Source organism: Limulus polyphemus, unplaced genomic scaffold (genome assembly GCF_000517525.1).
Source record: "Limulus polyphemus unplaced genomic scaffold, Limulus_polyphemus-2.1.2 Scaffold551, whole genome shotgun sequence".
Lineage (NCBI taxonomy): Eukaryota > Metazoa > Arthropoda > Merostomata > Xiphosura > Limulidae > Limulus > Limulus polyphemus.
Genome location: NW_013666161.1, coordinates 478,159 through 491,510, shown reverse-complemented (window position 1 = coordinate 491,510; position 13,352 = coordinate 478,159). Strand labels below are relative to the sequence as shown.

General features: G+C 34.0%; 1 protein-coding gene across 3 annotated transcripts in view; it reads left to right on the top strand.

Moving 5' to 3' along the window:
* LOC106459040 (MOB kinase activator-like 2) overlaps positions 1 to 13,352 on the top strand; it is a 52,971-nt gene that overhangs the window by 25,375 nt on the left and 14,244 nt on the right. For 2 of the 3 annotated variants that reach the window (XM_013918615.2, XM_022385423.1), the window contains exons 2-4: positions 9,277 to 9,440; positions 11,333 to 11,429; positions 12,099 to 12,223. In XM_013918615.2, the coding sequence (XP_013774069.2) occupies positions 9,277 to 9,440; positions 11,333 to 11,429; positions 12,099 to 12,223 (386 nt within the window). Of the gene's footprint in view, positions 1 to 7,900; positions 8,008 to 9,276; positions 9,441 to 11,332; positions 11,430 to 12,098; positions 12,224 to 13,352 lie in introns of those variants that run through there. The other variant, XM_022385422.1, reaches the window with a different exon arrangement.

Genomic DNA, 13,352 nt, shown 5'->3' with positions numbered 1-13,352 from the left:
AATGTATTAAAATATTTTATGGTAAGAAGACCAGTTTTCCGAGACAGGTAAAAGTGGATGTGTGTAATGTAACACGAATAAAGTGCGCTTATGATGAACACAAATTACAAAGGGTCAGTTATTTTTAATGTATTAAAATATTTTATGGTAAGAAAACCAGTTTTCCGAGACAGGTAAAAGCGGATGTGTGTAATGTAACACGAATAAAGTGGGCTTATGATGAACACAAATTACAAAGGGTCAGTTATTTTTAATGTATTAAAATATTTTATGGTAAGAAAACCAGTTTTCCGAGACAGGTAAAAATGGATGTGTGTAATGTAACACGAATAAAGTGGGCTTATGATGAACACAAATTACAAAGGGTCAGTTATTTTTAATACAACAAGTAAAGATTATTCTTCATTTTTTTAAATAATCTAGCATTCCTTTCAAGAGTAATAAAAATTAGTTCCTTGGATGTTGATAAGAAATCTAATTTAAGCATATAATTGCGAGGAAATACTTTAGTGAATTTGCAAAACATATATCAGTTAAGGTCTTTTAATTTTACATTATAGGTTTTTAAATGTGTATGAAAGGACCTATTTATGGAGTTAGAGACAAAGCATCTGCCAAACCAACCGTACAGCATAATTATTTGAGCGTAGGAGTCGAACATCCTGAAATCGGGCTTTCAGCTACGTCAGGTGAATTAGATGTTCGTTGAGGGTTCACGAGTGGATAAAATATAATGAGGTTATAACAAAATCATCCATGGTCACGCTCCATCTGTCTTACTAGTGACGTCAGAAAAGACGTCATTCTTTTATTAAAATTGATAATGTTTTATTTGTTTCTAAATAGGTGGATGAGTTTTAAACCTGTACTTTTTTGGGCTGAGCGAGTAGTTTTGAAGTTATTAAAACATTTATGAAGCACGGTCTTCTACCTCAACATTTCCAAGTTAAAGTACAAAGACTATTAGAATAAAAAATAATGTAGTGAGGCCAAACGTTACTTTGTGTGTACTGCCATAGATCTGGCTTCATGTTGAGTTAATTTCAGCAAACTATTGGGTAGCTCCATATATTATATTCAGTGCTGAGAGCAAAGAAAAGTTTGACTGTGTAGATTTTAAGTCGAAGCTTACAAGTATCTTTAGAGTAAAAAAGGTGTTGAGCATAAAAAAACAACTCGTAAAATGATGCGACTATTTTGAAATGATAAAACTCCAGAAAAATCATTTCTTATGTAGGAACTTGAAAAGAAATTGGCAATCAACTTTAAAAGTTCAGGATGAATCTAGACTGGAGAAAAAAAAATCAGGACGACTTTGATTTGGTAATCCTTAACATGCGAATTTGCATCAAGACATAACTACTTATGAAATAGTCCCCCGGTAGGACAGCGGCAAGTCAATGGACTTGTAACACTAAAGTTTGGGGTTCGATTCCCCGCGGTGGACGCAGCAGATAGCCCACTGTGGCTTTGCTATAAAACAAACTTATGAAAAGTTAAAGATTCCTTGTGTAACACGAGCAAAATTAAATGTTGACTACTATTCATTTATCAGAAATAATCCTTGTATTCAAAGAAGAGAGAATTGTTTTTTAAACGATGAGGACATTATTATTTGTATAATGCTTCTTTAGTAACAGTAGAACCTCTGAAACGCTTGTAGCTGAAGTGATGAGACATGAAATACAAGTTTTCCCGTACGTGCGGCCTTGTAACGCTAGAAACCGGGTTTTTTAACCGTGGTGGACACAGCACAGACAGCTCATTGTGTAGTTTTGTGCTTAACTACAAACATTTAACTTGGGTCATTTTATGTCAGAACTTTTTTGTAAACCCGATTTTAAACCGTTGCTCTCTCTCTCTTGTTAGGCCAAACCATATGTTTCTCTAAAAATATATAAAAAATAATCTATATAAACGTTTATTTATTATTATTTTTTGTTTGTTCCTCGTTGTCAAATGTATTACTTCTTCATACCGAAATTCATAGAGCGCCCTCTAGTCAAATGTAAATTATGAAGCTCATTATTTTCAGAGTGGTATCTTTGATGCAGCTTTCTAAAACGTTAATTTTACGCTATTCTCTGGTGGTTATTGTGGTTATTTACTGTCATTAAGTGTATTTAGCGTGCATTTGCTTTATCTGGGGAGAATTCTATTAACATTGTTACGTTATATTTTTGAAATAAAAGATATGAATTTGAGTGAATTAGACTTTGTAATTTATTGTCTACTAGCTGGGGTACCCTTCCCCTGCAAAGTTATGTAAATTCATGATTAGTGATAGGCTACCTTAAGACATGAAAAGTTGCTTCCCTTTTACGTAATTGTAAAAATATGCGAAAAACGGTCATAAAAACTGCAAAACACAAAATGTAAAACCGTAACTTTGCGTGTATTTCCGCATGGACCCAAGAAACTTTCATGCCAAATTTGGTAAAGATCCATCAACATGGGGCGAAGTATTGGTAAAAAACGCCCGTAGAAACCGCAAAACGCAAATCTGAGAATGTCTTTGTATCTTCCCATGAGGCCCGGCATGGCCAGGTGGTTAGAGTGCTCGACTCGCAGGTTCAAATCCCCGTCACACCAAACATGCTTGCCCTTTCAGCCGTGGGAGCGTTATAATGTTACGGTCAATTCGTTGGTAATAGAGTAGCCCAAGAGTTGGCGGTGGCTGGTGATGACTAGCTGCCTTCCCTCTAGTTTTTCACTGCTAAATTAGGAACGGCTAATGCAGATAGTCATCGCGTAGCTTTGTGCGAAATTTAAAACTAAACAAACCTCCATACCAATTTTGGTGAAGATCCACCCACTCCCTGCGAAGTAGTTACATGAACAGACAACGGACAGTACTAGTATTTTGGTACAGATAAAGGAATGTTTTATCTGAAAACTGTACGTTTTTTATAGTGACAAAACTTTAGGCTACTTTTGTGTGTCTATTTTGTTCCGCGCAATCACTATAGTATTACATAGTATGTTCACTCGATGACTTAGATTAATACAATGCAAAATGAAAACAAGTATATACTAAAACAAAACAAATACTACTTAATCCATCATCAGTGAAAACATTCGAATTCGTACACAGTTCATCGTCAGACGAAACTTGGTAACAGATATCAAGTATTTATACTTTTAAACCGGAAATGATAAGTAGAGACATCTATAATATTAAAAGTGTTTTTGTAGCACTATTCATTTCATTTACTTCCACTATTATTCTGTTTATTAAGACTTTTTTAATCCTTACCTGTAATTCATCATTAGCCTGGGCAATAATTTCAAAACAGTTTTTATTTGGTGGTTCATCTCACTCGTTTAATGCGTGTTCTTTTAATACTTGACTACCCTATGGTAGAACTCTGGATTTATGAGCTGGCGAGCCGGGTTCGAATTATTGCCACCACAAAATATTCCCCAGACTTTACGCTGTAGGTGCGTTATAAGAGCGACATGCAATCTCTTAATGTGGATAGTAGGATGCTTCTTGACTGGCTGATTCCCCTTTGATCATTATTCAAATTTTTGAAGAGGGGAAGATAAGCCTTGCCATAAATACAGATACGATGTGCTGATTTTTTGCAAGAGTAGGAATGTTCAATGATGAGTTGGTGGATCAATATATTGGCCCAGTTTTGTTGAGGAATTATCAGTTTAAGACTTGGTGCAGAGTGTAAACAAAGAGGGGAAATGTTCTGTTATTATGTTGTTAACAGTTAGTTTTGAGATTTAATAGGTGTATATATACACGCACGAAATTACAAATGAGTGTAGTACCTTTACTCGGGAACTTCGTTTTCATCTACAGTATTTAGGAAGGCGGTTTCATGTGTAAGTCTTGAAAAAAACAACAGCCATAGAATTAAAAATAAGCATACCATTTACTGTTAAACTTAATGTTTAATCTTTAATATATATTTTCAGTCACTGAGTGAATATGTAACAACAATCGATTAAAAGGATCTTCAGTTGTTTTAAAATAATTACCAGGCTGTTGTTTAGGTGACTCGGAGAATAGATATCTGTGTGCATATAATTATAGTAGTTTTCGAGTTTTACCAGTCTTTAAGACGTTATCTGAGTTTTTATTTTGTTGTGTCATTTGTCTAATTTTTGAATCGCAAAGAGACTTTACAATATGCTACAGTTCAATGACTTAGCTAGTCAGGTAATTTTTTACCCGCGGCATAGCGGCTTATGACTTTTTTTTTTTTCAAGTACAAACGCCCCCCAGTGGCACAGCGGTATGTATGGGGACTTACAACGCTAGAAACCGGGTTTCTATACCCGTGGTGGGCAGAGCACAGATAGCCCATCGTGAGCTTTGTGCTTAACCTCAAACAAACAATCAAACTTTTAGCTTATAGCTCCATCCCTTGACCGATTTGAGATCTAATTACATCCGCAGCTATTGAGGATTCTCTTGTGTTTTTTCAAAGTTTTACCTTGGAATCAAAGATAATAAATAGAAATACTCCTATTTGTAAGTAACAGCCTTTTATTTCCACTTGAACACCAGAACGTGTAAGGAACGTTGGTTTCTGGAGGATTAGTTATTCTAGCTTTGCTTGAATTAAGTAGGATAAATGATTGTCTTTTATTTTATTTTGAAGCATTGCGTTCGAACTAGCTTAAAGTTACCTTACAGATAACGGTGAAATTCATTGGCGAATACTATACATCGTACTACCTCGAGAACCACTGGTTTGTCCTCAAGTGTAAAAGCCGAGAGGGAAAGTAGGAAGTTTGCTGCCAATGAAATTAGAAAACTAAGTAAACAAATAATAAAGTTTACAGATAACCATTCCCGCCAAAATTAGGTTCGCAGTCAATCCTTTTTCGCTGTAATCGATCCAATCAGAACACGACTATATACGATTCAGCCCTGTGTTCCTAAACGCTGATACGTTAGACGGTTAGAGGGACTAAAGCCAATCTTCTGGACATTAAACTTATTAAACTGAGGAAGAGTTGGGGACAGGCGGTCATGATCGAAGGTTACAGGTGTGAAATTCCACCTGTTGATGTTGTTTTGTAAGTAGTGGTGAACTGTTCAAATGAAAGATGACCGAAATTTTTGATTATCCAACGGTCAGTTTTAAGTAGAAAGGTTTCGGACATAAGGTGACTTCTATGTTCCTTCTTATTTCCTCCCAGAACGAAGGTCAAAGTTGGATTTCTGTCGTCACTCGTTTATTTTCAGTAACCGCAACAACACATTGTATATGTGTTTAAACCTCATATTTTAAGAAGGTGTAATATACTTTGCTGTTAGTGACATTTGATTATAAAGGCTGTTTCTTCATTTTGCAATTTTATTTCTCTTTTATTATGTAATGATAATAATATAAAATAAAAAACGTGGAAGCTCTGGGAAGGCAGTGGAAGCAAGTCCTGACGATACCATATCTTAAACACGGTAATTGAAGTCCGTAAAAGTTGAAAACCATTATCTCTGTACATACTTTTTATATAAATATACAAAATAATGAATAATAATGTGACGCCATCTGAGAAAAAAAAAAAGTAATTACTACTTGTATTCTTCTATTGGTATATGTATGTGAGTGTGTATTTCCTCGTGATGTTTATGGTGTGTGTTACAGTTGCCACAGGTGGAGTGGTTTCCTCGTATCAAGCTGCTGGTTGTTTCATCCCCATCATACACGCGTACATGCAGTCTTTGTGTAAAACGGAAACTCGTTGTTGCATCGCTGCTTACAAGGTTTACACTGAAGCCCATACCTGTGCTGTAACTATTACTGCAGCGGATAACTCGACTTATAGTGTCACAAGTCCGTCGATGAAGCAGACATATAAAATTGTGTGAAGTTTAATCTCCAGAAACGGCACAATTTCTGAAAATGTAAAAGAGTTCGTTCTGTTTAAAATGATTGTTCTTGGCAGTACCTGATAAGACTCAACCTTTACCCTGATATCTACTGTATTTCAAGTATCCCTGTCCATAAGGTTTTGGCTCTACGGTGAAAGCTGCCGTGTTTCAAGCACTTTTAGTCCTAAGCTTTGTTTTTACCGTGAAATCTATCATATTTCAAGTACTTCCATGCCATATTGATTTGGCTTCACATTGGATGCTACAGTATTTTGTTAAGTATTCCATTCTTACAGTTTTACAGTGATTGAAGGCAAGCATGTTTTAAAGTTTGCAGTCCGTATTATTTTAAAGTGAAAGCGATCGTACTTTCCAGTTTGTTTTTCTTCTCTTAGTTTTAGGAGCAACACTGACTGTATTACTAGAATGTTCGTATTTTCTCATATAATCCGTAATGTATAGTTCTATAGGTTTATATCCATGTGTCTTCCTCGCTGTTTGTTGATAATATGGCTAGGTATTATGCTCTGTGTTAGGACTAAATGAGGGCTTTCGTTCTCGAGACTTGAAAATTGCTAGTTTTTACTGCCATCTGTCTGCTTATGAAAGGTGGCTTCGTCAGGAAAAGAACCGAGATGAAAGTTGCCTCTGGACTCTACTGTATCGGGAGAAATTCTGACACAAGGAATTTATCTGAATGTTTTACAACCCAGCAAGTTCAGTAACGGTTTGCTATTATATGCTTGGGAAAGTTCTTTAATTTGGTCAGGGCTACACCGTAGTGTAACTGTTTCACGCCAATTATGTCGACTATTTGTGCAAAAGTGAGTTGAGTAATAATAATTAAAACCTTGCTAGCTGGATCAAGCTTCACCAATTTCTGAAACGTAATGATATTTCAGATTTTTGTTTGCTCGTTTTTTAATTTCTCGTGCTTTTATATATTTTGAAACTTGTGTAGGATGTATGCTGTAAAGAATCGGGAACTTTGAACTGAGGACAACTTGAGTTACTGACAGTTGAGGAGTCGTAGGTCAAATAAAAGTCATTCACTTCAACTGCTGGTGACAAGATAAGTTATCGTTATAGGGTCAACGTGAGGTTCAGTATATGACAACCTGAAGTGTTTGTGAAAAATAAAATATACTGGTGACGAGAATAGAATTTCTACGCTAATAACGAGAATCATTTCCCACCACTTTAGGCTTAGAGAAATATGTTGAGAATATATGATTATTTGTGGCACGGTTTAAAATAAAACTTGAATTGTTCAAAATATTTAAATTACAGTTGCTGTTTTAAAGGGATTAGCACCCAGCCCTAAATATTTACTCTTGTTTCAGACACTTTAAAGAACGTGTAACGGTAAAAGTGCTTATGCGTGGCTATTAAAATCACTGTTGTGCAGTTGAACATACTGTCGTTAGAACGTTAGCAAGAAAAAATTTCAGGACCTAAATAACACCAATGTTAATTGTGTAATCACGGTGGACCATAAGAAGATCAGTTTTGTGTGGACTGTTATGCAAAAATCGACAAATTAACAGTTTAAAACATTTGGTCGGTTTATGCCAATGGGCCTGTATTATTTGACACATTTCTGTAACATTGTAGGTTGTCTGACAGTACTTGAAATTTAATAGAATATAACAACACGAAATCTGCCAATTCTGCTGGAATGGTTCAGGCTTCTGGAAGCTAACAACACAAAAACTGACATTACCGGAAATTAACAACGAAAGGCTGACTTTACCGGTACATAACGCAAGGCTGATATTACCGCAATGTGTGCTCATCATAGTCTACACTGGAATAGTGACAAGTTGGTTTCTTAAAACTAACTATATTTTCAGTAGTTTTGTATTGTATTTTGTTTTTTTTTAATTTCGCACGAAGCTACTCGGGGTCTATCTGCACTTCTGCATTTACAGATAGCACTTCGTTTTCTTTTCCCTTTCATGAAATCGTCAATTTAGTCATGTTTTGATAATCTGTGAGGCTATGTAATAGAACATATATATATATATATATATATATGTGTGTGTGTGTGTACTTATAAAAACAATGTTTTGAGTGTAAAACTGCAATGTCCGCGCTTTGGAAACCATGGAGTTATTCCGATTGCTGGCAAGATCCGTTGAGTTTGCTTTCGTCATTCTGTGCTCAAGGTAATGACTTAGTTTTAATTCTTTAAATAAATATGCTAGTCACTAATATATATATATACACACACACAAATAGATATAACGAGTTTGAAAATGAGAGTGATAAATATCACTGCATAATGTAGACTGTAAAGGATTTCTTTTTTATGAGTATATTATGTCGAGGAAAATATAAAATTTGGTATGAATCGTTAGTTACGTTATCCTATCGCTTTTTAAGACTAGTTTTGGGCAGACTTGATACGAATGCATGATATTAAAGTAAGATTAAACCACCGCTCTTTATTTATTAAGAAAATGAAGAACTTTGAGAATTTCTACGTTTTAGTGCATATATTTTACCTAAATAGTTAATGGAATAAGTCTTTGGTGCTTTCCTTAGGTGAAGGTGATGTACTGTATTATTTACGATATGTTTGTAGATAGTGAATTATACAGCTTTTGTGGTAATCCGATTTACTGATGATTATTATGATTACTTTGAGGTTATTAAGACATTATACACTATTTCAGGGGTTCCTAAACTGGTATATCAGAAAATTTTCGGGGAGAGGGGATGTAGCAAATACACAAAATCATTTAACACAAAGAAAATTTCGCGTGAAGTATTAAAAATCAAAGATGGGAAATTGAAATCAACAAATTTTAGAATATCGTTCTTTGAATGTGTTGTCTGCAATGAAAGTAAGGTATTCCGTATGTACAGGTTAATTTTGGGGCGGGCCTTAGTAAGGATAGCGAATGTTTTGAGTGGTCTTGTGGAGTCATTTGGAGTACAAACAAGGGCACTTCAAAGCTCGAGGGTGTGTGTGTGTGTGGGGGGGGCAATTGGCAGTTTCTGTGAGGCATTTCTAGTTAGGCCGGATTAACACAAGTAGCTGCTTTAGGGGCCCACAGGAGATTATCCCCCCCCCCCTCCCCCAATGCCTTTTGTGAAACCTTGCGGTACTGTATTATTTCAACAGTATATGCTGGTCAGATCAAGCGTATAGGTGTGTGTGTGTGTGTGTGTGATCATTTTCGTTGTTAAACTTGTAAGACTAACGAAACACTATAAAATCAATAGACCATCTGCAGTTGAACGTAATCTTTTTCACGAATATTAGATCTAATAATTTAACCTAACTCTTCTACATATTTAACCTCATGAAACATGACTTTTCGTTACTATAACACGTGTAATTGATGATAACGTATTTTTAATCAAATATAGCTGCATAACATAAACTGTTTGTTATTTTCAAAATTATCGAAATTGCTTTGTTTTGATAGGAAAACTCGTCGGAAAGATAAGGATGCAGTGGCGCCCTCTCAAGAAGAGTCGAAGTTATATCTGGAGCCCGCAGTACTTGAATCTACAATCGAAGAAAGCATGTTACGGGAAGTAGTAGAACTTCCAACAGGTTTGGATTACACCGAATGGCTGGCGTCTCACAGTAAGTTTTTCCGTAGAGAACTGAGTTCCAAATTAAGACTATCATAGAATAGATTTCAGTTTTTGGCTATAGATATTTAGTTTACATTATTTTATGTTTGCTTAAAAAGTCCAAAATCTTATGAACTTCGACTTATGTTTTTTCCTAAATAATGCTTAATTCAAAAGTGTAAATTAAACTAATGGGTTGTTCATTGTAATCTCGGGGAAGTAACGTGATAAAAGGAATAGATTATAATGTGATAATTGGATCGTGAGGTCTTTAGCATTTGGAAAGTGAATTTAAACAGTGGTTAAACTGGGATTTTGAAAGAGATGTAACTCCTCTCTGAAGACCAGGAACACTGCTGATAGCTTGAATCCTTAAAAGATGGAACTCCATTCCACGCCTCAATTTAACTCCTGATAATGAATCATTTGAAAGATATTATTAAGGTGTAAAACAAATCGCAAAATCTTTATATGCCTGGTCTTGTATGTTTGCTCAAAATGTTACATTCCCTGACAAAAGATTTTCCGCAACTAAACTGTTCTTAGTTGTTAGTTTCCATTTATATTCACGTATCCCCCCCCCCAGACATAAACAGGAAACAAAAAATCCTTTTAATCGTTTCTTGTTTTTTGTTATAATGATGTCTTAAATGACACAAAAATACTTTCAAATAAAATTCAACTGCTTTACAAATATTTTTAATATAACTGAACTATAACTATAGTTCTAAGATTCCTAGGTTCATGTCCCTTTACCTCAAAAAGTAAATAATTGTATCCCACGCTTTGGGACCTTAGGTGTATTATACTAGCAATGGTCAAATCCTGTTATTCAGTTTGAAAAGTGTAGTCCAAGGGTTGGCAGTGGGTGTTGTTGACTAAATGAGCTTACTTCCTTCTAGTCTATCACTTCAAAATTAGGGACAGCTAGTACAAGTAGTCCTCAACTAGCTTTACAAAAAATTCATCAAGCAACTACATTTTTAGTTCATTAGATTTATTTTGCACTTTCAGTGAGTTAGCTTAAAAGTGAACCTAGAGGATTTATGGACACCATCACATACCAGTAGTGCCTATGAGTGCATATTGTTGTAGTGTATATTATACATTATAATGAAAGAACACAAAAGTGCATTACTTTGATGGGCACAATTTTACAGTTCTGAACCATTTCCTAACATTAACTGTAACCTTTTTTTACAGGGAACATTTGAAAATTATAGTTTTAGTTTGTACTCCCAGCCACTGAGAGTGGATTTTAGAGGATTCAAATAGCCGTTAAAATTGCTTAAGCCAAACACTGCTCTTTTGAGTTTTCTATACCTATAAACTGTTTTATTTGCTAAAAACTAATGTTCAAAAAGAAGTGTATTGCATAAACTTGCTTTACTAGGTAAAAAATATAAAAAAAATCATAAGTAGATAAATTAAGGTATCTAATGAAATCTCATTTTTCAAAACAGTCACGGAGATTTAATGTTAGTGGAACTTGTTTCAGACTGGATTTGAGTGATTATGGTTAATACAAATGAAGTTTACAATTTAGTGCATTGTCTTAGTTACTCAAGTTATTGTAGTTAAAATAATATTATATTAAAATCTGATTTATCCACAAAACTAGGCAATCTCAAAAATCTTTAGTTAAACCTGTGTAAATTACTACTACTACTAATAATAATAATAATTAATAGTTTTGTTTTGAGTTAAGTTACTGGTTATAAGTATTATTTTATGACAAGTTACAGCTTTAAAAATATTCTCATTTACTGTAAAAGCTGTAACTTGTAATAAAATATTAATGTTTTTTGTTTCATCCAGTTGTAATTTTTAAACACTAGCAGGTTCATGCCAGTGCAAAATTAAGGACCATGTTGAGTTTTTTTTTCTTTCTTTTTTTTTCAGCATTAGCATTTTTTGACCATGTCAACCTAATCTATGGAACAGTATCAGAATTCTGTACAATGTCAGGTTGTCCAGACATGATTGGTCCCTGCAATAGGTAGGAGTTTTTTAAATTTTGCTATTCAAATACTAACAATATTAATGCAAGTTTTTCAAAATAAATATAGTTTACTGATAGATTTTTGAGAGTTGGAAACTCCTTTACTTTTAGAGTAAACCAATGTAAGACTGATTGGGCTAACAATTTCCTGAAAGTTACAATTTTTCTAATCAGTGTCAGTTAAGCCTTAAAATATTGCTACCGTTAACCAGATGTGCAATTTAATTGTAGGCTTAGAAATAATAATGCACAAATTGTTTGAGATTGGTATTCTGTTTCACATTCATGTTTATTGCCCTTCTTCAAAGGTAAGTACAATTATTGTTTAGTCTTCTAAAAAAAGTTCTAGTGATAAACATTTGAAAGGTTTGTCAAATATTTGTTTGGCTGAAGAGCTGTTTTTACATTGCAGTGAAATGGTGCCATTTTTGTTCAAAGAAGACTGATTTTTTTACAGCAGTCATAATCTTTTTTCAGCTTTTCTTTATCTCAATACTCAAATTGTTTCTGTAATACTAAAATATATGTGTTTCTGTATTTATATGGAAATAATTCCTCTGTAATAAGTTTCTTAATTTTTTAGTTCTTTTTTTTAACTAATTATGTTTTTATAATTTCTGGGCATAAATCATTACTCACTAAATGTGTACTCACTTTTTTTTTTAGACAGTATCTGTGGTTTGATGAGAAAGGGAAGAAATGTAAGGTTGCAGCCCCACAATATGTAGATTATGTGATGACATTTACACAGAAAACTGTGAATGATGAATCTGTGTTTCCTACAAAGTTTGGTAAGTTAACTTCACATTGTTATTGGAAACGCAAGTAGTGATATTATTGTTTCCCCATTTCTAATCAAAGAGAAATGCTACCCCATGAAATATGTCATTCTTGCATCAAGCTCCATAACTATACTTCAGATTGGCTTGATGTGCTAATATACCATGAGTATGTAGAAACAAACTGATACTTTTATATAAGGGTGTAGGAACTAGGGGTGCTGGTGGTGCAGCAGCACTCTCTGTCTCAGTGCTCTCATAGTATACCTGCTGGTGATAGTGGAAGAGTGTTAAGTTGCACATTTGTTCTGTTTATATTTTAAATTGAATTTTTGTCAATAGTACATACAAATCAATACAAGTACTTTTTCTTTTTAAGATATAAATTATGTAAGCTTTTTCTAGTCTTGTGTATGATATTTGCTAGTAGTTTACTGTGAGAAAATATGGCATCAGCCACTTCAGTAAAAGTTTGTTCCCAGCTAGAAAATCCTGTGGTGTTGGATAGCTTTATTTACTTTTCAGTTTGTTTGCTTTTAACATGTTATAGCTAACCTGTTATAAACAGTGGATAAAGAATTTTGTTTTTACTTATAAACAAATGTTGATGCAAGTTTTGTTTTATTAACATGTTTGTTATAATTGCAAATGAGTGTATTGTTTTCATTATGTATAGGAGTTACAATTTTGTTTAATGGTTTTCAGCTCAACCCTCTCACCTTGATAAACATTGTTTCGGTGTTCAAAAGGCATTTTTGACAAGGGTAATATGACAAAATCCTAAATCAGCATCTTTTAATGTTACCAAATGAATTTTACCCTGAGGGAGAAAATTTTCAAATTGATATGATTAATGTCCATTGAGAAAAAAAGAGACCATAATTTTCGAATTAGTAAGTGGGTTAACCTAAACATTATTTACATTTACAAATCTCAGCTTGTAGTCACTTTTCAGTTGCTTAAACCTGAATAAATTAAGAAGCCACTATATGTATAAATTTAGATTTTAATATCTTCTCAGATGTAAATTATATTGGTCAAGATTTGTTTTTATTAAGGTTTATTTAACTGCCCAAAAGAGAATGCTAGAATGAAATAAATCGGTATTCCAAACACAAGACTTTATTGAGCACATACAAAT